Consider the following 24,739-nt stretch of genomic DNA (forward strand, 5'->3'; position numbering starts at 1 on the left):
TTATTTACTAAAAGCGGTTAATCTGACATTTTAAATTTCTGAAGATATCACTGACATGAAACGTTAACTTTTTCTCTTTCCACAGATGCTGCCTGACCTGCTGAGTGGTTCCAGCATTTCCTGTTTTATTTATAATAATGTTCGCCCTCTGCTGGTGGACACTTGCCATTGCAGTGGTCACACTGATGGAATAAGCATCGCCACCTGCTGGCGGACACTGCACGGTACAGTCGTTTTGCTGATTGAGTGACCATTGCTCCCTGCGGCTGAATAACTGAAATATTTAGCTTTTAGAATTAAAGTCCAAAAACAGTGGCCGTGGAACTCTGATTAGATTCTCCTGGTCTCCTGCCATACGCCGAATTCCCAGGGACAGGTGTCGTGCAGCAAAACAACATTGTGCTGTATCTAGGGATTGGTGTGTGTTTACTGATGGGACATAATAAAAACATGAACATGGACAAAGGCACAGATTTGAAATAATATTTAATAAATGCATTTTTATTTTTCAACGCAATGTACATCACCATTTCCAGTAGGAGACTGCAGCAGTCTCTGTACATTGAGTATATGGCGGTGCAGGGACCAGTTACAATAAAGGGAGATAAAACAGACAGACTATTCCTTTGACCCCCTGCGGGTTCTGAACAATCTTAAATGGAGGATGTAAAAGTGAAGCGGTTACAAAATGAAGTTCATATAAAACCTTCAGCAATAAACAGATGTTCTTAATCTCTTTTACACAGTTGCTTAATCCACGCAGAGCAGTGTATTACAGTATTACTGTAGACAGAGCAATGATCCGAATACATTCTTCCTGTTTTATAATGTTTAATTAAGCAGAACGCAGCCAGAATATAGACAAAAGCTAAATCTATGTATTTCAAAACAAATTAACATGGCGATTGATCAAATAAAATGATGTTTATATCGTGAAGAAAAGCACATTCAGCATGTTCACACTGTTCGTTAAGTTAATGGATATTCTCTCAGATTTAACACAGGTTATTTCCCGCTACACTGTGACACGCCCCGGGATATCGCATCCAGGATTTTCCACTTAATTCTCTCTGAAAGGAAAAAAAAACACCTTGAGAGAGCGAGAAAGAGGCTTAAACAATTCAACAACACACCATACAATCAAATGGAGTCTTTTTCACTACTCAGAATGTTCTCTCTGATACTTCACTTCAATTACCCTTTTATTTAAATAATAAATAAACAACATCTTCTCTCTGACAGTTTCAGTATCATTTGCCGTTAAACACACTCCCCACAATCACAGAATTGAATTAATTACAGCCAGTATAATGGGGTATTTATTTCCACAGTAAATACACAGCATGTTCTCTCTGCTAGTTTCAGTATCACTAACGGTTGAACACACTGCCCATTGTCACACAGTAGAATCCACCCGGGACTGGACACTCCCCCAGCACTGGGGCACAAACAATGCAACAGGTAATAAAACATTGCTCTTACCGGCTTGACGTAGATGTAACATTTTGAGCCACACAGTCACTGCCCATCGGTGGCGGAATGTCCGGGGTTGTGAACGTGTCACAGTGAACATGGTCATTGTTACCAGGAGTGGAAGGAACCGGTAAACCGGGATCAGTGCGGGTCTGAGAGCTGTACACTGTGGGAGAGACAGATTATGGGTTAATGATGGCGGTAAAACCCGCATCAGTGTGGGTCACATATATCTGTCAATTTGGTGAAGAGGCTGGACTTTGTTGGTCTGTGAGTGGAAGAGAATTGTTTTCTACCCACACCCCCGTGCTGGGTTTTACCGCTGGGTGACAGCAGACGAGGTGCATCTAATATCCGAGAATCGGGCGGTTCAGTTTGAGCACTGGAATGATTCCTGGTGCGAATATTAACAAGGAAGATAATCCACACTGAACAGCATCAGGGTCTCTTTTCTAGAACACTTCATTCCCTGTAATCACAACATGGACTTAAATCAACCATCGCTCCGTGTCACCGCCGATTGAAAGGGAATTTAAAAGAGCGACAGTTCATTCCTACACAGAGGGCTGGTGACTGCGGGAATGTCAGAGATGTAACTCACCGAGAGTGGAGAGATCACCGCCGGCACTTCTGAGTGTGAGGAGAACATCAGGACCACCGTCCAGCAGAAAGTGACCGCCCTGAGTGTCAGTGACTCCAGTCTCAACATCGTCATAATCGCCCAGAACCGGACCTGGGAGGAAATAGAGATTTCCACTGAAACCAAATGCCAGCACTGAGTACTCAGAATGATATTATAATAAATCAATCTACCCGGGCCTTGCAGGGCGGGAGAGTGGACCAATGTGGTCTTCGGGTGAAGTGGGGTTATCTGGGGCAATGATTGGACCGTGTCGTGTCGAGGTAGTTTAGTCTCCGTGTTAAAGTCACAAATATCGCATTGAATCACCCACCCAACCTGCACACACATTTCACATTTCACAGCCCATAGAGCCGTGTGAGGAAACACAATGAACTGAATGTTTCCTTCCATTATACCATTGGGGGAAATCGATATGATTTTGTTTCAAATTCAAAGTATTTCCACAATATTTTGCAACTAAAATCACTGTCCAGTACTACGGATCCTTGGCGCTGTCATTTTTCGGCGAGTAAGCTCTGATGTCTTTAGTTGTTGGTTTTGGGTAATAAACTGTGTGAAGTCCAACAAATGATTGTAGTAATTGGGATTTTTACCCACCCTGAATAGTGGCGGTGTTCCCTTCAGGATTTTCTGATCCCGGATCAATTTCACCCAAAATGTCACTGGTGTAATATTCGATCTGATTGAGGGAGTCAAAGGAACCAGAAACTGTCAAACACAAAAAATGGAGATTGATAGCACATCGGAGCAGACAACATAATCCCTTCATCGACCCATTGACAAAATCCTGGAATTTGGTAACTGACACCATTGTGGGAGATCATTCACTGCAAGGACTGCAGTGGTTCAGAGGAAGGCCCACCACTACCTTATCAGGGCAACTATGGATGGACCATAAATGCCGGCTCTCCCAGCAGTCAGACACAATAATGTACAGTTCATTAGTACAGGTAATACCTCAGGTATCAGAGCAGAGAAAATAGTGTATAACACAGTCGGTTAGTACAGAGAGAGTGAGCGGGGTTTCCTGATCATGATCCCCCTTGGACATGACAGCGGCACACCCAGCCCAGTCAACACTGCAAAGTCCTGCTCACGAACATCTGGGGACTTGTTCCAAAATTGTGCGAGCTGTCCACAGACTAGCAAGCAACAGCCTGACATATGATGCTCACAGAATCATACATTAAAGCCATTAGGTAACCTCTCCAACACCAACCCTGGGTATGTCTTGTCCCACCGGCAGGATAGACCCACCAGAGGTGGCGGTACAGTGCTATACATTCGGGAGCGAGTGGTAATGGGAGTGCTGAACATTGACTCCAGCACCATGAAGTCTTATGGCTTCAGGTCGAGCTGGGCAAGGAAACCAGCTGCTGATTACCACCTACCACCCTCCCTCAGCTGCTGAATCAGTACTCCTCCATGTTGGACACCACTTGGAAGTAGCACTGAGGGCAGCAAGGTTACAGAATTTACAGAATCAACGGTTCAGATCAAAGCTCTGCAGTCCTGTCACATCCAGTAGTGAATGGTGGCGGATAATGAAATATCTAATGGGAGGAAGAGGCTTCATCAATATCCCCATCCCCAATGATGGTGGAGCTTAGCACGTGAGTGAAAAATACAAGGCTGCAATGTTTGCAACCATCTTCAGCCGGAAGTGCCGAGTGGATGATCCATATCGGCCTCCTCCTCAGGTCCCCAATATCACAGAAGCCAGTCTGCAGCCAACTCAATTCACTCCACGTGGTATCAAGAAATGGCTGAATGCACTGGATACAGCAAAGGCTATGGGCTCTAACAACATGCCGGCTGAAGACCTGTGCTCCAGAACCAGCGACGCCTCTAGCCAAGCTGTCCCAGTACAGCTACAGCACTGGCATGTACCCAACAATGTGGAAAACTGCCCAGGTATGACTTGTTCACAAAATGCAGGACAAATCCTATCCGGCCCATTATCGCTCCATCAGCAAAGAAATGGAAGGTGTCACCATTGACCAGACACATAAATACTATGACTACAAGAGCAGATCAGAGGCTGGGTATTCTACGGCGACTGTCTCATTTCCTGACTGCCCAAAGCCTTTCCAGCATCTACAAGGCACAAGTCAGGAGTGTGCTGGAATACTCTCCACTTGCCTGGATGAGTGCAGCTCCTGCAACACTCAAGAAGCTCAACACCATTGAGGACAATTCAGCCCGCTTGATTGGCACCCCATCCAGCACCCTCCACCACCAGTGCCCCGTGGCTCCAGTGTGTACCATCTACAAGATACACTGCAGCAACTCACCAAGGCGTCTTCAGCAGTACCTCCCAAACCCGCGACCTCTACCACCTAGAAGGACAAGGCCAGCAGGCACCTGGGACCACCATCTACTGCAAGTTCCCTCCAAGTTGCACACCATTCTGACATGGAAATATATCGACATTCCTTCATCGTCGTTGGGTCAAAATCCTGTAACTCCCTCTGTAACTGCACTGTGGGAATACCCTCACCACAGGGACTCAAGCGGTTCAAGAAGGCATCTCACCTCCACCTTCTCAAGGGCAATTAGGGATGGGCAATAAATGTTGGCCTTGCCAGCCAATCCAGGAACGGAAAAAAAATCCATTGTGGGAAATTAACATGACCTTGTTTCAAATCCAAATTATTTCTACAATATTTTTTAACCAAATCCACTGTCCGGTATTGTGGGTCCTTGTCAGTGTCATTAATCGGCAAGTAAGCTTTTTATCTTTAGTTGTTGGTTTTAGGTAGTAGAAAGCGTGAAGTGCAAAAAAGAGATTGTAGGAAGTAAAAATGTACCCACCCTGAATACTGGAGGACTTCCCTTCAGGATTTTCTGATCCCGGGTCAGTGTCACCCAAAACGTCACTGGTGTAATATTCAATCTGATTGAGGGAGTCAGTGGAACCATAAACTGTCAAACACAAATAATGGATGGTTATTGGAGAGGTTGTTCAGGATATCGGAGCAGAAAACATAAACCGGATTTTCCGGGGCCTATGATCGCATACACACAACGTACATGATCATAAGTGTCCCACAAGTTCCGTGTTTCCACATGTGATGCACTTGAACAAAAACGCAGAGCTTGCAATCTGTCAAGATTCTGTTTGACAGATGGTGCTCACCCGCAGGAAATGGACATTCGCAGGCGCAGGATTCAGCTCTTTGCCCAACTACCGCCCAGCGAATGAACACAACACTTACACCTGGTAAAAGCAAGAGTAAGGCCTTCTTGTACGATAGCAAAATACTGCAGATGTTGGAAATCCGAAATAACAACAGAAAATGCTGGAAAAACTCAGCAAGTCAGGCAACATCCGTGGAGAGAAATTTGAGTTGACGTTTCGGGTTTGACCCTTCTTCAAAACTGGAGAGAAAAGGAACTAGATCGAAGGCAGGGCTGCGATCGGACAAAAGAATAAAAGAACCAAAAGAAGTAAAAGAGAAGTAAAAGGCCTTCTTGTACCAGTGTAAGCATTTAAATACACAGTAAAATACATTTATTTAAATGATTTAAACATACATAAACGTTTAAAATTAGTTTCCGATATTTTATGCCCCTTGAAAAAAGTTTAAATTTATTTTTCAAAATATTTAATTTTCTTTTAAATGTTTAATTACATTTTATTTTAATTAATTTTGACCATGTGATGATTTACTTTTATTTCAGTTTTGTTAAAATGTATTTTTTAGGGGATTCCTATTATGCTTACGTGGATTCCGTATGTAAATATTTGTCCTTCAATCAACATAACAAGAACAGATTATCCGGTCATTATCACATTGCTGTTTGTGGGAGCTTGCTGTGCGTAACTTGCCTGCCGCATTTTCCACATTGCAACAGTGACTGCACTCTAAAAGTACTTCATTAATTGTAAAGCGCTTTGAGGCGTCCAGTTGTCATAAAAGGCGCTATATAAATGCAAGTCTTTCTTTAAATTGAATCCCCATAAGAATAATGAGAACCCCCTTTGTGATTTATTGGGCTGGCCCACCTGATCCCAGGGGCGCTTGCAAGTGCTCCTGGGATACGTGGGCCTTTACACAGGCATATGCCTGGAGGCCCAGGAGCGCAAATGTCCGAAGGTCCAGGGGCAGCAGGTAGGTGCTGAGTTTACTTGTGGTTCAGAGGCATTCACCCGCGGGAAGCCTCCAACTGCAATTTCCAGCCCTATCCCGGTTTTTCCGTGGCCTAAGACGGCGTACACACACCATCGTAAGTTTCCCGCAAGTTCCGGGGTTCCGCGTGTGATGCCCGACAATCCAGAACTTGCAATCTGTCCAGATTCTGTTTTACACATCGTTGGAATCCGCAGGATATTGACATTCACTGGTGCAGAGTTGGACTATTTGCCCAACTGCTGCCCAGCGAATGCCCACGAAACCCTTATGCCTGCTAAAAACAGTGGTATGGCATTTTTTTACCAGCGTAAGGGTTTAAATAATTCTTGAAATAAATTTTTTAAAGTGATGTAAATATTTAAAATTAGTTTAGGTTATTTTTGCCCCTTTAAAAATGTTTATATTTAGTCTACAAGAAAAATGGTTTTAAATTGTATTTTAACTGATTTGGAACCTCTGATTATTTATTTTGATTTAAGTGGTGTGAAACTGCGCTTTCAATTTGCGGTCGCAGGCTTCCCGCGGGCGGTTGCCTCCGAGCCGCAAGAATAGTGCGAACCGACCTGATGGTCACGGATATTCGGACACTTGCGCTCCTGGGCCTCTCCGCGCACACCTGTGTAAAGGCCCACGTATCCCGGGGCGCACGCACTTCGCAAATACCTTGGGATCACGTGGGCCGGCCCAACCAATCATAAAGGGGAATCCCCATAATCATGATAGGAATCCCCTAAAAAAGACAATTACACACCAGTTAAATAAAAACAAATCATTACACATTCAAAATGAATTAAAATACAATTTAATGAAACTTATAAAGCTAAAGTTTAATTTTGCGAAATATAAATTTAAATGTTTTACAGGGGCTTAAAAGAACCTAAACTAATTTTAAAGGTTTGTTATTTTTATCTAATTTTAAAAGTATTTTAATAGTTACTTAAAGTCTTACGCTGTTAAAAAAAAGTCCTTATCGCTGCTTTTACCAGGTGTAAATTTCACGGGCATTCGCTGGGCAGTAGTTGGGTAAATAGCCCAGCTCTCCCCAGCGAATGTTCATTTCCGGGGATGCGGTGGATCTGTCGAGCTGAAACTTGACAAATCGTATGTTCTGAGTTTTCGCGCATGTTCATCGTGGAAACCCAGTGGTTGCGGGGCACTAGCGGCTGCGTACACACCGCGTACTCGGTCATCGGCCCAAGAAAATCTGGACCATTCTGGTTACCGAGACTCCATACTAAAATGGAATCCCCATACGCAAAATAGGAATTCCCCATTGAGATTGATTGGACTGGCACACTGCTTGCGAACCGCTTGCGCCCCTGGGATATGGGGCATTTACGCATGTGGATGCCTGCAGGCCCAGGAGCGGAACGGAGCAAAGGTCTGGAGGCAGCAGGTAGCTGCATACTTTTCTTGTAGGAAGTCACACAACACCAGGTTATAGTCCAACAGCTTTATTTGAAATCACAAGCTTCCGGAGCGCTGCTCCTTCATCCACCTGACGAAGGAGCAGCGCTCCGAAAGTTTGTGATTTCAAATAAAGCTGTTGGACTATAACCTGGTGTTGTGTGACTTCCTACATTTGTCCACCCCAGTCCAACACCGGCATCTCCACATCATGGCTACTTTTCTTGTAGTTCAGAGTCGTTCGCCCGTGGCAGGACTCCAACTGCAATTTCGAGGCCAATTTTGGGCCATATTTTCTGATCAGAGACTTCCCGCGTGCGGAGGCCGCCGATCTGGAAAAAATCCACGGGCTAACCTGAGGGCTCCCGAGGTGAATATAGTTCTGCTCCTGGGCCTCTCCAAGTCTAAAGGCGCCGGGCCCACGTATCCCAGAGGCACATGCGGTTCGCAAGCGTCCCTGGGACCATGTGGGCACTGGGGAGCCAATCAAAGAAGGAAATCTCCCTTCATACACTTGACAGACAGTCCGGAAACAGTAAAACTTTAAATACATTTTAAAATAAGCCATCACCTTTTGAAAATTAGTTGAAATTACAAAAAGTTAAATATTTTTAAAAAAATGAAATTTTTTGAACAAAATAATTAAAGTTTTTTACGGGGCTAGAAATAAACTGACCTTTTTTGAAAGTATTTTTACATGATAACTGAGTGAAAACATTGTTTTGTTTTACTTTTTAATACTCTTATCCTGGTTAAAGCAGGCCTGCTTTTACCTGGTGTAAGAATTGTTTGGGTTTACTGCGGGCGGAGGGTCTCCAGAAAGCGGAACTCTCTGCCCGCGGAGGCCCTTCTCCAGGGCAGGCGGAGGATCTGTCTAGGCCATTCTTGACTGATCGGAAAAGCTGGTTTTCAGCACATCCGCTGTGCATGCGTGAAACCGGCATTTCCGATGTCCCTGCGGGTGCGTACACAGCGCGTAAACACCCATAAGGATCAGAATATCTGGCCAAAGGAAAGGCGATAAGTGAAGGAATGAAGATGGGCAGCACGGTGGCATAGTGGTTAGCACTGTTGCCTCACAGCGCCAGGGACCCGGGTTCGAATCCGGCCTCGGGTGACTGTCTGTGTGGAGTTTGCACATTCTCCCCGTGTTTGCGTGGGTTTCCTCCGGGTGCTCCGGTTTCCTCCCACAGTCCAAAGATGTGCGGGGTTAGGTTGATTGGCTATGATAAAAATTGACCCTTAGTGTTAGGGGGATTAAATACGTGGGGTTATGGGGATAGGGTGGGATATGTGTAGGGGTTACGGGGATCGGGTGGGATATGTGTCGGTGCAGGCTTGATGGGCCGAAATGGCCTCTATCTGTACTGTGAGGTTTCTGTGATTTCTGTGATTTCTGTGAATCGATCTGTGACTTCATGTCATGTTTGAGTGAATATAAAGTAAAAGAATACAATCAGCCGCTGGGTTTATTATTCCTGGGCACAGATATCTGAGGGAGTCCGTGTGGAGCCGGGTGGGAAATAGAAACAGCGTCTCTGCTCGCTATTTACAACCAAACCATAAACCCGCTCTTTGAGCAATACCGACCAGTGGAAATCTTCCCAAACCATTGCTGTTCTCACTATACACATGGACACAGAGACACTCTCACTGTCATAGGACTCCTTCACATGGGGACAGTGAGCGGACTGCTGATCGTGTCCAGTCAGTACATTCACCACTAAAAGGGGTATTTAAGGGGAGGCAACATTTGTCCAGTGAAGATTCGATATCAACGGAAAATACAGACCTGAACCCTGGGTCTGAGCGGAATCCTCGCCAGGGGGAATATTCTCAATCTCTTCATAAATTGCTTGGTACAAACCAGCAGGTGACTCCCTACCGCGAGTGACAGCACCTGTTGGAGGGAGGGCGGGGAGATTAACATGTTGATTCACTTCACGCGCGTTTCACAGGAATTCATCAGCGAATAAATCCAAATAACAGATATAGTGATATTCAAGGGACAGAATCAGTTAGCGTGAAAGTGGAGGAGTTTAGTTGTGTTTGTGATTCCGTGTGTGTGTCTGTGTCTCTGTACAGACACATGTTCACCTCCAGCAGACTGCGGCCAGTTGTATTGACCTGGGGAAGAGGGAATGAGGGGGTATCAGGAGAAATGAGCTCCAGTTGATCGGTCGGTTACGGGGCCACACGGGGAGTTCAGCTGAAGAGAAGCTGGGTGAAGTTGACTGATCTCTGCGGACAGCATCAGTTTGGAAGCGCGAGTGACGAGCTGATGGTTCTCTGGCATGTCCCGTCATTGTGAGAGGAGCCTTGCTGTGTACACAGAGCAGGAGTGTGTTGGGCGGGTGAGATAGGAGTGGAATAGTTGTGTTGGGATGTAGAGTAATCACCAGAGAATGCAGAAAGTCCTATAAAACTGTCACCTCTCAACATGGTGGGCAGAACCCGGTCAGAGAGTTCGAGATTGGGCATCCGGACCCAGAAACTAAAGGGGTGGAACGGATACCCAATGGAATAAATGAAGAACAACAGACCAATAAATAACTGAGCGCACAGCCTAAACAGTTCAATAAACTTTCTGTCCCATTGTTGCAGCAAGTAAATTCTTCAGGAATCTCATGTACCGGCTGATGAACTGGGACAGTGAATGTGAACACTTTAAATAACTCTCCATTTTAAATGTCCTATTTTACTAAATCGGGCAGCACATTGAATGGAACATTTCGCCAAAAGCTAATTCAGATTTATTGCTAACAAGACAACATGACACTCTATGGAAAATGTAGTGAACTGGAGACTCGCCCGGATATGAAGCGATCTGAGATCAAGTGTTAATTCAGCGGCAAGATATGAGCCTCACCTCTTCTTGTTGCCTTTCTCTGTATTACCGCCATCAGTGCGATCAGCTCACAGATTAGAAGGACTCCGAGCGTTATGCAGATGGCAACAAGGAAGGAGGTGGTTTTTCCTCCCTTTCCTTAATCACAAGATTACAGAAAGATTAAAACACAGACACAGTCCGCCTTGTATTTTAAAAATGTTCCAGTCAATTTGGAACCGATCACGTGATCTTCAGAAATTAACAAAATCAAGAAAATCTCAATAACACCAATACCACTAATACGATCGCTAACATCAATACTAATAATAGTACTAATAATGATAAGTAGCTGCAGGTGTGGAAGGAGAAGCAGCAGGAGGCAAATCGAGTTCTGTGGAATATATTGTACAAACATTTCATGAACTTCAAACATTAGGATTTTATATTAAAAATATAAACGTTGTTCTTAATTTGCGAAATCCATGAGTAATGATCACAGAACGAGGAAACCCCTGCGACCCTTACCGGAACAAATCACACTGGCATGTTCCTTGGGATCACAGTCATGCTGACCTGGCGGTGAGGAACGACAGTCGGACAGAAAGGATTCACTTCCGGTGCACTTCACCTCATCCAGCCAGATAAGACCAGCACCCTGGGCCATGGCGGCCCCTCCTGCGGCCAATAGAGCGGAGCCGCAACCCAGCTGTCTGCAGACAACATTGGCATCGGCCATATCCCAGGAGTCATCACACACCGTGCCCCAGCTGTTATTGGACAATATATCCACTCTGCCGGAGCAATTGGTGTTGCCTCCAACCAGGCGCAACGGTTGTCCCGAGTCTATCAAAGAGAATCATTGATTGTTATTTATTTAGTACAAGCCTGGAATACAAGTCAGATAGTTGGTATAATGAAGAGGAGGAAGCACCTGATGAATGTTTATGTTTAGAACCAGATTCTCGAATGCAGACCCTTGAACTGTGGGATCTCTTCGGCAGTTTGACTTCTGTTGAGAAGAGAAATATGCTGACTGTATTGGACAGCAATGTTTGAAATGACACCCGCACATTGAGAGGTTCCTTGTGTTACCTGAACAAGCAACACCTGCATCCTCCCTGTGATCACAGTTGTGTTCCCCCCACGGGTCTGTCTGACACTGCCAAAGGAAGGATTCGTCCGAATCACACTCCATCGCATCGAGCCAAATGGGTCCAGATCCCGCTCCGAATATCCGAGTATCATAATCAATAGATGTGAGGGGGCCGCACTGTAACTGTTTACAGATCACTTCTGCATCATGCCGATCCAGTTTATCTGAGCACACTGTTCCCCAGGTCCTATTGTAGAACACTTCCACTCTTCCCTCACAGCGATGCTTTCCATTCACCAGTCGTATCTCTTTGTGCTCTGTCAATGAAACAAGAAATATCCAGGTGTTTCGATTGATCACTCTCTGTGTTCATACTGCACAACACATGTTGTACCGGCTGTGGTCACTGGTGTCGATAATTATTTCAGAAATTTAATAGAAATACAGCTAGAAATCGAAAATAAAACAAACAATAAAAACAGAGCATTCTGGAAATACTCAGCAGGTCAGGCAGCATCTGCAGAGAGAGAAACCGAATTCGATTTCCAGGACGATGACCATTCGTCAGAACTTGAATAAAGTTAGAGATGTAACAGGTTTTAAGCAAGTACAGGAGCGGGAAATTGGGGAGGGGAGGAAGGAACAAAAGGGAAAGTCAGTGATAGGGTGGAAGGCAGGAGAGATTGAGAGACAAAAGGGATGATGGTGCGAGGCAAAAGGAGATGATAATGGGACAAGGACAGAAACAAAATACAAACGCAAAACACTGTGGATGCTGAAAATCTGAAATAAAAACAAAAAGTGCTGGAAATACTCAGCAGGTCAGGCAGCATCTGTGGAGAGAGAAACAGAGTTAATGTTTCAGGACGATGACCCTTTCGTCAGATCTGGAAAATGCTGGAGTTGGAACAGGTTTTTAAGCAAGTACAGGAGCGGGAAATTGGGGAGGAGAGAAAGAACAAAAGGGAAGGTCTGTGATAGAGTGGAAGGCAGGAGAGTTTGAGAGCCAAAAGGGATGATGGTGCAAGGCAAAAGGAGATGGTAATGGGGCAAAAGAAACAAAAGATGTGTCCAGAGGAGGTATTAATAGGAATAACAGAATCATCAGCAATCGCTACTGCACGAAAACATTTGGGCAGAGGTTATGATCTGATATTGCTGAACTTAATGTTGAGTCCTGAACTCTGTAAATTTCCTTACCGAAAGATGAAGTGCTTCTTCTTCGAGTTTACATTGAGCTTCATGGACTGGTGTAGGAGTTTGAAGACAGCGAGGTCAGAGTGGGAGGGGGGCAAAGAATAAAAATGACAGGTCACTGGAAGCTTGGTGTCAGCTTGCAGACTGAATGGAGGTGTTCCACAAAGCGAACACCAATCTGCGTTTGGCCTCCCCAATGTAGAGGGGACTGCATCGTGAGCAGCGAATGCTCAATACTAAATTTAAAGAAGTACAAGTACATCGCTGTTCCACCTGGAAGGAGTGTTTGGAGCCCTGGATGGTGGGAAGGGAAGTGGTAAAATGGCAGCTATTGATTCTCCTGCGCTTGCATGGGAAGGTGCTGTGGGAAGGCGATGGGGTGTTGGGGGTGATTGAGGAGTGGACCAGGGTGTCGCAGACGCAACGGTCCATTCAGAATGCTGAAAGGGGAGGGGACATGTGTTTGGTGGTGGGAACATGCTGGAAGTGGCAGAAATGTTGGAGGTTGATCTGTTGAATGCGAAGGCTGGTGGGGTCGAAGGTAAAGACAAGGGGAACCATATCGTGGTTCTGCGAGGGAGGAATGGGGTGAGAGCAGAGGTACGGGCAATGGAAAGGACAGTTCGTGTGCCCTTTCAACCATGGTGGAGGGGACTCCTCGGTTGAGGAAAAAGGAAGACATATCGGAAACACTAGGATGGAAGGTGGCATCATCAGAACAGATGCGATGGAGATGGAGAAACTGGGAGAATGGAATAGAATCCTTCCAGGAAGCAGCCTGGGAGGAAATGTAGTTAAGTTAGCTGTGGGAGTCAGTAGGCTTATAGCAGATATTGGTTGTTAGCCTATCCCCAGAAATGGAGAGAGAGATGTCGAGGAAGGGAAGAGTCTCAGATTGACCATGTGAAGGCCAGGTAGCGCTGGAAATTGCTCACAAAGTTGATGACATTTGCCAGTTCGGCACAAAAGGAGGAAATGGCATCGATACAGTCATCAACGTTCCAGAATCAGATGTGAGGGATGGGGCCTGAGTAAGAATGGAACAAAGAATGTTCCACATATCCCACGAAAAGACAAGCACAGCTAGGATACATACGGCTTCCCATAGCAACGCCATTTATTTGGAAGAAGTGAGTGGAGTCAAATGAGACGTTGTTCAATGTGAGAACATTTTCAGCCAGGCAGGGGAGAATGGTGGTGGATGGTGACTGGTTGACCCACCATTCAATTAAGAAGCTGAGAATATTCAGGCTGTCCTGGTGGGGGATGGATGTGTAGAGTCCATGGTGAAAAGCAGATCGGTAGTGCCAGGAAACTGGAAGCTGTTCAAGTAGTGGAAGGTGTCAGAAGATTCATGGATGCAGGTGTGAAGAGGCTGGATAAGTTGAGAAAAAAAGTCGAGATAGGAAGGAATCATTTCCATGGGGCGAGAACAGGCTGAAACATTGGGTCTACCAGGGCAGTCCTGTTTGTAGATCTTGGGGTGGAGGTAGAATCGGGCTGTGTGGGGTTGGGGGTCTATGAGGTTGGAGGCCATTGAGGGAAGATGCGGTCGGCGACCGTCTTTCAAACAATGGCTTGATGTTCGGTGGTGGGGTCTTGGTCCACGGGGAGGTACGAGGTGGCTTCAGAGACTGGGCGTTCAGACTCTACAAGTTAGAGGTCGGTTCGCCAATCAACAGCAGCGCCACCCTTGCCAGCTGGTTTAATGACAATATTAGGATTAGATACAAGAGAATGGATCGCTGCAATGTCAGAGGGAGGTAGATTAGAGTGAGTGAGTGGAGCAGAGAAACTGAGACAGCCGATGTCACGTTGGCAGTTCCCAATGAAAGGAACTAGAGACGGTAGGAGGCCAGAGCAACGGGTATAGGGGGAACGAGAATTCTGAAGATGGTAGGAAGCATCCACTGTGCGGGGGCAGATTCTGGCCAGATAAGTGGGCACGGAGGTGATGGTGATGGAAGATTAGTGCAGCATTGTGCCGATCTCGAAATTCACTGAGTTAGGGGCATATGGGATGCTGATCATATGGGGTCAGACCGGATAGTGAAAACACAGCAAGGGCTGAAATTGAAAGTTCGATGTCAGCTCAAGGAACAGCTCCTCATCAATTGATTAGACACATTACAGCCTTCCAGATTCAAAATTGAGTTAAACAATTTCAGAACATAACTTTGCTGTAATTTTTTCAGATGGCAGCCATTGCTGATGATTCTGCGGTTCCCATTTACACCTCCACTAGACCCAACTTTAGTTTCTTTACTTGTCCCATTACCATCTGCTTTTGCTTGGCACCATCACCAGTTTTGTCATTTATTCTCCCCTGACTTTGCGTATGTTCTTTGCTCCACTCCCAGCTTTCCCACTACTGTACTTGCTTAAAAACCTGTTACATATTTTTCCAGTTCTGATGAAAAACCATCGATCTCAAACGTTAACTCTGTCAGTGTCACCAAAGATGCTGCCTGACCTGCATAATATTTCCAGCATTTTCTGTTTTTATTTCAGATATCCAGCAACTACAGTGTTTTGCTTTTATATGTAATAAAGAATAACCAACATGGATTTCAAAGAGAAAGTCATGCTTTACCAACGTTATTGAATTAATGAAGAAGTTACAGAAAATATAGACAAGGGTAATGTGGTGGGTGCAATATACGTGGATTTGAAAAAGGTCTTCGATACGTTAGCGCGTCATAGAAACAGGACTGAGGTCAGGCGATGTGGAGTCAGAGGACAAGTAGCAGAATAGATAGCTACCTGGCTACAAAACAGAAAACAGATAGTTGGGGTTAAAGGTATTTATCAGACTGGTGGAAGCTCAGAACTGGTGTTCCCCAAGGATCGGTGCAGGGACTGCTGCTGTTCATCATTTACATAAACGATTTGGACTTGGGATTTGGAAGTACAATTTTAAATAAATGGAGTACACCAATCTGGGGGCTATAGTTAATACCGAGGAAGATTGCAACAAAATATTAGAAGATATTAATAAACTTGCAGAATGGGCGTGTAAATGGTAAATTAATTTTTATATCAGTAAGTGTTAGGTGGTGCATTTGCATAAGCAGCATAAGGAGGCCACAAAATCTTTGGAAAATAAACGCTCAATTGGGATAGAGGAACAAAAGATACACTTAAACTAATAATTAAAACTAGCAATGGAAGTTAACAAGGGCATAAGAACGCAAACAAAGCAAGGAGGTTCAATTCAAGTGGAATTTAATTGAAAAGCAAGGACATTACTTTAAACGATAGCAAAATACTATAGATGCTGGAAATCCGAAATAACAACAGAAAATGCTGGAAAAACTCAGCAGGCCAGGCAACATCCATGGAGAGAGAAATAGAGTCAACGTTTCAGGTCAAAACCCTTTGTCAAGTCTGAAAAAACACAGGGAATGAAACACATTAAAAGGCCAGGCTGGGAGAGAACAAAAGAGAAGTGATGAAACATTAAGCATTATTCAAAAGGAGACGAGATGGTGATAGGAATAGTGGAGAAAATAAACAGCTCTAGATTAGGTGTGAAATGTGCTGGCAGAATGGGAGACAGCTGCCATGTGGGAGAGAAAAAAAGGGGGAGGGCCAAAACAAAGATATGGATAAAAAATATAAGTAAAAATGTAATGGGGGCCGAGGTCTGAGTGGGAATGGGGCGGTGAATTAAAAGGACAGGCGACCGGAAGCTCGGGGTCATCCTTATGGACTGAACGGAGGTATTCTGCAAAGCGGTCACCCAATCCGCGTTTGGTCTCCCCAATGTAGAGGAGACCACATCGTGAGCAGTGAATACATTATACTAGTTTGCAAGAAGTACAAATAAATCGCTGTTTCACCTGGAAGGGGTGTTTGGGGCCCTGGCCAGTGGGAAGGGGGGAGGTATAAGCGCAGGTGTTGCATCTCCTGTGCTTGCACGGGTAGGTTCCGGGCAAAGGGGAAGGGGTGCTGGGGGTGATAGAGGAGTGGACTAGGGTGTCTTGGAGGGAGTGGTCACTACTCAATGCTGAAAGGGGAGGGGAGGGGAAGATGCATTTGGTGGTGGGATCATGTTGGAGGTGGCGGAAGATGATCCGTTGAATGTGGAGGCTGGTGGGGTGAAAGGTGAGGACAAGGGGAAACCTATCGTGGGTCCGGGAGGGAGGGGCAGGGATGAGGGCAGATGTGCGGTGATAGAATGGACATGATCGAGGGCTGTGTCAACCATGGTAGAGGGGAATCCTCGGTTGAGGAAATAGGAAGGCATGTCGGAATCACTGGTGTGGAAGGTGGCATCGACGAAGCAGATGCAGGGGAGATGGAGAAACTGGGAGAATGTATAGAGTCCTGACAGGAGTCGGAGTGAGAGGAAGTGTAGTCCACGTAGCTGTGGGAGTCAGTGGGCTTGTAGTGAATGTTGGTCAATAACCTATCCCCAGAGATGGAAACGGAGAAGTCGAGGAAGAAACATAGAAACATAGAAGATAGGAGCAGAAGTAGGCCATTCGGCCCCTCGAGCCTGCTCCGCCATTCAATGAGATCATGGCTGATCATCCAAACTCAGTACCCTGTCCCTGCCTTCTCCCAATATCCCTTGATCCCTTTAGCCTTAAGAAATATATCTAACACCTTCTTCAATATATTTAATGAATTGGCCTCTACTGCCTTCTGTGGTAGAGAATTCCACAGGTTCACCACTCTGTGGGTGAAGAAATTCCTCCTCAGCTCTGTCCTAAATGGCTTCCCCCTTATCCTTAGACTGTGACAATTGGTTCTGCATTCCCCCGCCATCGGGAACATCCTTCCTGCATCTAGTCTGTCTAGTCCTGTTAGAATTTTATAAGTTTCAATGAGATCCCCTGTCATTCTTCTAAACTCCAGCAAGTATAAGCCCAATCGACCCAATCTCTCCTCATACGTCATTCCTGCCATCCCAGGTGTCAGTCTGGTGAATCTTCGCTGCACTCCCTCCATGGCAAGAACATCCTTCCTCAGATAAGGCGACCAAAACTGCACACAATAGTCAAGGTGTGGACTCACCAATGCCCTGTACAACTGCAGCAATACATCCTTGTTCCTGTACTCAAACCCTCTCGCTACGAAGGCCAACATACCATTTGACTTCTCAACCACCTCCTGCACCTGCATGCTTACCTTCAGCGACTGGTGCACAAGGACGCCCAGCTCTCGTTGCACTTCCACTTCTCCCAAACTATTGCCGTTCAGACATTAATCTGCCTTGCTGTTTTTGCCACCGAAGTGGATAACCTCGCATTTATCCACATTATACTGCATCTGCCATGCATCTGCCCAATCACCAAATCTGTCCAAAACATGCTGGAGTTTCTCGGCACCCTCCTCACAGCACACACACCCACCCAGCTTTGTGTCGTCTGCAAACTTGGAGATATTACATCTAGTTTCCTCGTCTAGATCATTAATATATATTGTGAATGGCTGGGGTCCTAGGACCGATCCCTGCAGTACCCCAGTTGTCACAACCTGCCACTCAGAAAAAAACCCGTTTATCCAACTCTTTGCTTCCTGTCTGCCAACCAGTCATCTGTCCACGTCAGTACCTTGCCCCCAATCCCATGTGCCTTAACATTATATGCTAATCTCTTATGCGGGGCCTTATCAAAAGCCTTCTGAAAGTCCAAATACACCACATCCACTGGTTCTCCCTTATCTATTCTACCAGTTACATCCTCATAAAATTCCAGTAGATTCGTCAGGCACGATTTACCTTTTGTAAATCCATGTTGACTTTGCCCGATCTTGTCACTGTTTTCCAAGTGCTCTACTATTACATTTTTTATAATGGACTCTAGCATTTTCCCTACTACTGATGTCAGGCTTACCGGTCTATAATTCCCCGTTTTCTCTCTACCACCTTTTTTGAACAGTGGGGGAACATTAGCTACCCTCCAATCCATGGGAACTGTTCCAGAGTCTATAGAATTTTGGATGATGACCAGCATTGTATCTACTATTTCTAGGGCCACTTCCTTAAGTACCCTAGGATGTAGATGATCAGGCCCTGGGCATTTATTGGCCTTCAATCGCATCAATTTCCCTAACACCATTTCCCTACAAATACCGATTTCATTCAGTTCCTCCTTCTCATTAGAACCTATGTTCGCCGACATCTCTTGGAGGTTATTTTTGTCCTCCTTTCTGAAAACAGAACCAATGTATGTATTTAATTGATCTGCCATTTCTGTGTTCCCCATTAAAAAATCCCCTGATTCTGATGGCAAGGGACCTATGTTTGACTTCACCAATCTTTTTCTCTTCACATATCTATAAAAGCTTTTACAGTCAGTTTTTATGTTCACTGAAGCTTACTCTCATACTCTATTTCCCCCTCTTGATTAATCCCTTTTTCCTCCTTTGCTGAACCCTAAACTGCTCCCAATCCTCAGGTTTACTGCTTTTTCTGGCCAATTTGTATGTCCTCTCCTTGGATCTTATGCTATCCCTAATTTCCCTTGTTACCCACTGTTGAGTCACCTTTTTTGTTTTATTTTTATGCCAAACAGGGATGAACAAATTCTGTAGTTCATCCGTGCGATCTTTGAATGTTTGCCATTGCCTATCCACCCAATCAATCCTACCCAGCTCGCAACTCATATCATTGTAGTTTCATTTATTTAAATTCAGGACACTAGTCTCTGAGTCAACTACTTCACTCTCCATCTTAATGAAGAATTCTATCACATTTTGATCGCTCCTCCCCAAGGGGCCTAGCGCAACAAGATTGCTAATTAATCCTTTCTCATGACATAGTACGCAGTCTAAGATGCCCTTGTCTCTAGTTGGTTCCTCGGCATATTGGTCCAGGAAAGCATCCCGTATACGCTCCAGGAATTTCTCCTCCACAGTATTGTTACTTATTTCGTTAGCCCAATCTATATGTAGATTAAAGTCTCCCATGATAACTGCTGTGCCCTTATTGCACGCTTCTCTAATTTCCCATTTTATGCCATCCCCAACGTTCGCATTACTGTTTGGGGGACTGTCTACCACTCCCACTAACGTTTTCTGCTCCTTGGTATTTCTCAGTTCTACCCATACAGATTCCACATCATCAGAGCTAATATCCTTCCTTACAATTGTGTTAATGCCCTCTTACCAGCAATGCTACCCCACCTCCTTTTCATTTTTGCCTGTCTTTCCTGAATATTGAATATGCCTGGATGTTGCATTCCCTGTCTTGGACACCCTGGAGCCATGTTTTCGTAATCCCTATCATATCATATCCATTTACCTCTATTTGCGCAGCTAATTCATCCACATTATTACGAATGCTCCTCGCATTAAGAGACAAAGCCTTCAGGCTTGTTTTTTAAACACTCTTAGACCTTTTAGAATTATTATTTACTGTGGCCATGTTTGGTTTAAACCCTTGATTTCTCTGACTGCCACCTTTGCTTGTCTCCTTCCTGTCTTTTGCTTCTATCATTGTTCCCCTTTCATCTGCCTCCCTGCTCACGTTCCCAACCCCCTGCCATTTTAGTTTAAACCTTCCCCTAGAGCACTAGCAAACAATCCCCCTAGGACATCAGTCCCGGTCCTGCCCAGGTGCAAACCATCCAGTTTGTACTAGTCCCACCTCCCCCAGAGCCGGTTGCAATGTCCCAGGAATTTGAATCCCTCCCCCTTGTGCCATTCCTCTAGCCATGTATTTATCTATTTCTACACTGACTAGCACGTGGCACCGGTAGCAATCCTGAGATTACTACCTTTGAGGCCCTATTTTTGAAATTTACCTCCTAACTCCCTATATTCAGCTTTTAGGACCTCATCCCGTTTTTTAGCTATATCGTTGGTACCTATATGCACCATTACAACTGGCTGTTCACCTTCCCCTTCCAAAATGGGAAGGGAAGAGTCAGAGATGGACCATGTGAAGGTGAGAGAAGCGTGGAAATTGGAGGCAAAGTGAATGGAATTGTGTAGCTCAGGGCGAGAGCAGGAAACGGCACCGATACATTCATCAATGTACCGGAAAAAGAGGTGAGGAAGGGAACCCGAGTGGGACTGGAACAAAGCGTGTTCCACATATCCCACAAAAATGCAGGCATAGCTAGGACCCATGAGGGTACCCATAGCAACACCTTTGATTTGGAGGAAATGAGTGGAGTCAAAAGAGAAGTTGTTCAATGTGAGAACAAGTTCAGCCTGTCAGAGTAGGGTGGTGGTGGATGGGGAATGGTCGGGACTCTGTTCAAGGAAGAAGCGGAGTGCCATCAGGCCATCTTGGTGGGGGATGGAAATGTAGAGGGATTGTACGTCCATGGTGAAAAGGAAGTGGTTGGGGCCAGGAAACTGCAAAATGTTAAAGTGGCGGAGAGCATCAGAAGTGTCGCGGATGTAGGTGGGAAGAGACTGGACAAGTGGAGAAAAGATAGAGTCGAGATAGGAAGAGATAAGTTCCGTGGGGCAAGAACAGGCTGAAACAATGGGTCTAGCAGGGCAGTCCTGTTTGTGGATCTTGGGAAGGAGGTAGAAGCGGGCTGTGCAGGGATGGGGAACTATGAGGTTGGTGGCCGCTGGGGGAAGATCTCGAGAGTAGATGAGGTCAGTGACGGTCTTGGAAAAGATGGATTGGTGTTCGGTAGTGGGGTCATGGTCCAGGTGGAGGTGGGATGAGGTGTCGGATAGTTGGCATTCAGCTTCCGCTAGGTAGAGGTCAGTTGGCCAAACAACAACAGCACCACCCTTGTCAGTAGGTTTAATGGCATGTCAGAGTTGGTTTAGAGAATGGAGTGCTGCAATTTCAGTGGGATGTAGGTTGGAGTTAGTGAGGGGAGCAGTGAAATGGAGACAGCCAATGTCATGGCAGCAGAACCTTTTTCCTCAACCGAGGATTCCCCTCTACCTTGGTTGACACGGCCCTCGACCGTGTCCATTCTAACTCCCGCACTTCTGCCCTCACCCCTGCCCCTCCCTCCCGGAACCACGATAGGCTTCCCTTGTCCTCTCCTTTTACCCCACCAGCCTCCACATTCAATGAATCAACCTCCGCCATTTCTGCCACCTCCAACGTGATCCCACCACCAAATGCATCTTCCCCTCCCCTCCCCTTTCAGCATTCCATAGGGACAGCTCCCTCCGAGACACTCTAGTCCACTCCTCTATAACCGCCCGCACCCATTCCCCTTCGCTCGACACCATCCTGTGCATGCGCAGGAGATGCAACACCTGCCCTTATAGCTCCCCCCTTCCCACTGTCCAGGGCCCCAAACAGCCCTTCCAGCTGAAACAATGATTTACTTGTACTTCTTGCAATCTAGTATACTGTATTTGCTGCTCACGATGTGGTCTCTTCTACATTGGGGAGACCAAACGCACATTCAGTGACCGCTTTGTGGAACATCTCCGTTCTGTCCATAAAGGTGACCCCGAGCTTCCTGTCGCCTGTCATTTTAATTCACCGCTCCATTCCCACTCAGACCTCACTGTACTCGGGCACTTGTATTGTTCCACGGAAGCTCAGCATAAGCTCGAGGAACAGCACCTCATCATCTGATTAGGCACTTTACAGCCTTCCAGACTCAATATCGAGTTCAACAATTTCAGATCATAACCTCGGCCCCCATTACATTTTAACTTATATTTTATCCACATCTTTGTTTTGGCCCTCCCCCCTTTTTCTCTCTCCCACATGGCAGCTGCCTCCCATTCTGCCAGCGCATTTCACACCTAATCTAGAGCCGTCTTTTGTCTCCAGTAGTCCTATCACCATCTCGTCTCGTTTTCAATACCTCTTAATGTCTCTTCACTTCTCTTTTGCTCTCTCCCAGCCTGGCCTTTTAATGTGTTTCATTTCCTGGGCTTTTTCAGTCTTGACAAAGGGTTTCGACCTGACACGTTGACTCTATTTCTCTCTCCATGGATGTTGCCTGGCCTGCTGAGTTTTTCCAGCATTTTCTGTTGTTATTTTTGAAATTACTTTAAAACTTGTATGGAAACTTGGTTTAGAACCCACTTAGAGTAATGTATAGTATACTGGTCTAAAAAAGGATACACAAGCACTGCAGAAAGAGCAAAAAACGAGTTGCAAAAATGATACCAGAACACAAAGTTTAGAACTATCAAATAAGACTGAATAGGCTGCGGCTCTTTTCTCTAGAAAAGAGAAGGCTGAAGGGTGTCCTCAAAGAGGTCTTTAAAATTATGAAGGGAATAGGTAGGTGGACATAGAGAAGATGTTTCCAATTGTGGGGAGTCCAGAACAAGGTTACCTGTATATAAAATAGCCGCTTGTCCAACAGGGAATTCAGGAGAAACCTCTTTACCCAGAGAGTGGTTAGAATGTGGAACTTGCTACCACATAGAGTAGTTGAGGCGAATAGCGTAGATGCTTTTAGTTGAAGCTAGATATGTACATGAGGGAGAATGAACAAAAGGATATGGAGATAGAGTTAGATGAAGTACGGAGTGAGGAGGCACGTGCGGAGCAAAGATATCGCACAGACCATTTGGGTCAAATGGCCGGTTTCTGTGCTGTAGATTCTGTGTAAAACCTCCCGAGTAAAGCCTCGCATATAACCCTGCAGAAATGAGCAGATAGAAAGCTCCCTTACCTGAACACACCACCCTCACATCTTCTTTATGACTCCAGTCGTGTTTACCCCACGGCGCTGAGGGACATTCCCACAGAAACGATTCGTTTCCCGAACAGTGCAGTTCATCCAACCAAACTGGGCCTGAACTTTGTCCACAAGCAGCAGGAAGTTCCACATCCACCGCATTTCCGCAACCCAGCTGTTTGCAAACCACGTTAGCGTCGGCCAGGTCCCAGGAATCATCACAAACTGAGCCCCAGGTCCCATTGTAATAAACCTCCACTCGCCCAGCACATGGGCTTGCACCGCCGGACAGCCTTAACTGCACGTGTCCTGTTAGAGAACAATACAGGAGGATTATACTTCAAATATACATTTATCTCATCACTCAATCCAAACATTGCTGCTCCTCCAGCTAAAAAAAGGGTGCTTTATATGTGTCTGTGACAGGTACATGATATTATATCCCGCAACATCTGTCTGCACTTACATATTACATAGAATTATACAGAATGTACAGCACAGAGTCAGGCCATTCGGCCCAAAGGGTCCAACCCGGTATTCATGCTCCACACTAACCTCCTCCCACCCCACTTCCCCTAATCCTTTCAGGATAACATTCTATTCATTTCTCCATCGTTCGATTTATTGCCTCCAGTTCTCCCGTTTGGTTTGGAATGCTGTGCACATAGATGTACAGCCAATATAATTTGTTTTTAGTAATTGTGCTACTCACTTTATTTTTAACAATCAATTTATAATTCTGTTCTATAAGTGTATCTGTTCCCTAACCGTTAATCTTACCCGTATTGGTTACCTTGGTCTGACATTCACTCACACCTCCTCTTTCTTTTATCTTCAGGCTTATGTTAATTTCACCAGATTCCTCCCCCCGTAATACTAGCTTATAGACTTATCCACAGCTTTATTTATCACTTCCGCTGCACACTGCATACTGCAGAATGCAACGTACGTACAGCATAATGGAACTTACACCATTTCAGGCCCAGAATGTCTGTCTACATTCACATGCTGTGTAATAACACTAAGACCAGTCCATGCCAAAACATCCTTCCATACTTATACACAACATAATGGAACTTAGACCAGTGAATCTCCAGCACATCTGTCTGCACTTTTATGCTGCACAATGGAACTGATTTGCAAACTCGGCCGCATTTGACCGCCGAGCTGAGCTTCCAATCCCACGTGCTCTCCGTCACAAAGACCGCCGACTTCCACCTCTGTATCATCACTCACCTCCATCCCTGCCTCGGCCCATCTGCTGCTGAAACGCCGTCCTCCCATCCTGCACCCTCCATAACCTTCAGCTCACCCGAAAACTTCTGATATCCTGACCCGCACCAAGTCACACTCACCATCATCCCTGTGCTCACTGCTCTG

General features: G+C 45.5%; 1 protein-coding gene across 1 annotated transcript in view; it reads right to left on the reverse strand.

Moving 5' to 3' along the window:
• Nucleotides 1-1,478: 1,478 nt before the first annotated feature.
• The window catches only part of LOC147083907 (scavenger receptor cysteine-rich domain-containing protein DMBT1-like), a 41,751-nt gene continuing 18,490 nt past the window's right edge, over nucleotides 1,479-24,739 (reverse strand). Inside the window, exons 7-16 of the mRNA XM_085980055.1 lie at nucleotides 23,354-23,668; nucleotides 11,582-11,899; nucleotides 11,421-11,498; nucleotides 11,015-11,332; nucleotides 10,841-10,880; nucleotides 10,529-10,647; nucleotides 9,452-9,559; nucleotides 4,931-5,041; nucleotides 2,075-2,206; nucleotides 1,479-1,639 (exon numbers count right to left, since the gene is read on the reverse strand). Of these exons, the coding sequence (XP_085836181.1) occupies nucleotides 1,479-1,639; nucleotides 2,075-2,206; nucleotides 4,931-5,041; nucleotides 9,452-9,559; nucleotides 10,529-10,647; nucleotides 10,841-10,880; nucleotides 11,015-11,332; nucleotides 11,421-11,498; nucleotides 11,582-11,899; nucleotides 23,354-23,668 (1,700 nt within the window). The remainder of the gene's footprint in view (nucleotides 1,640-2,074; nucleotides 2,207-4,930; nucleotides 5,042-9,451; nucleotides 9,560-10,528; nucleotides 10,648-10,840; nucleotides 10,881-11,014; nucleotides 11,333-11,420; nucleotides 11,499-11,581; nucleotides 11,900-23,353; nucleotides 23,669-24,739) is intronic.

This window comes from Somniosus microcephalus, unplaced genomic scaffold, assembly GCF_052327205.1.
Source record: "Somniosus microcephalus isolate GS21.2 unplaced genomic scaffold, FLI_Smic_1.0 scaffold19, whole genome shotgun sequence".
Classification (NCBI taxonomy): Eukaryota; Metazoa; Chordata; class Chondrichthyes; order Squaliformes; family Somniosidae; genus Somniosus; species Somniosus microcephalus.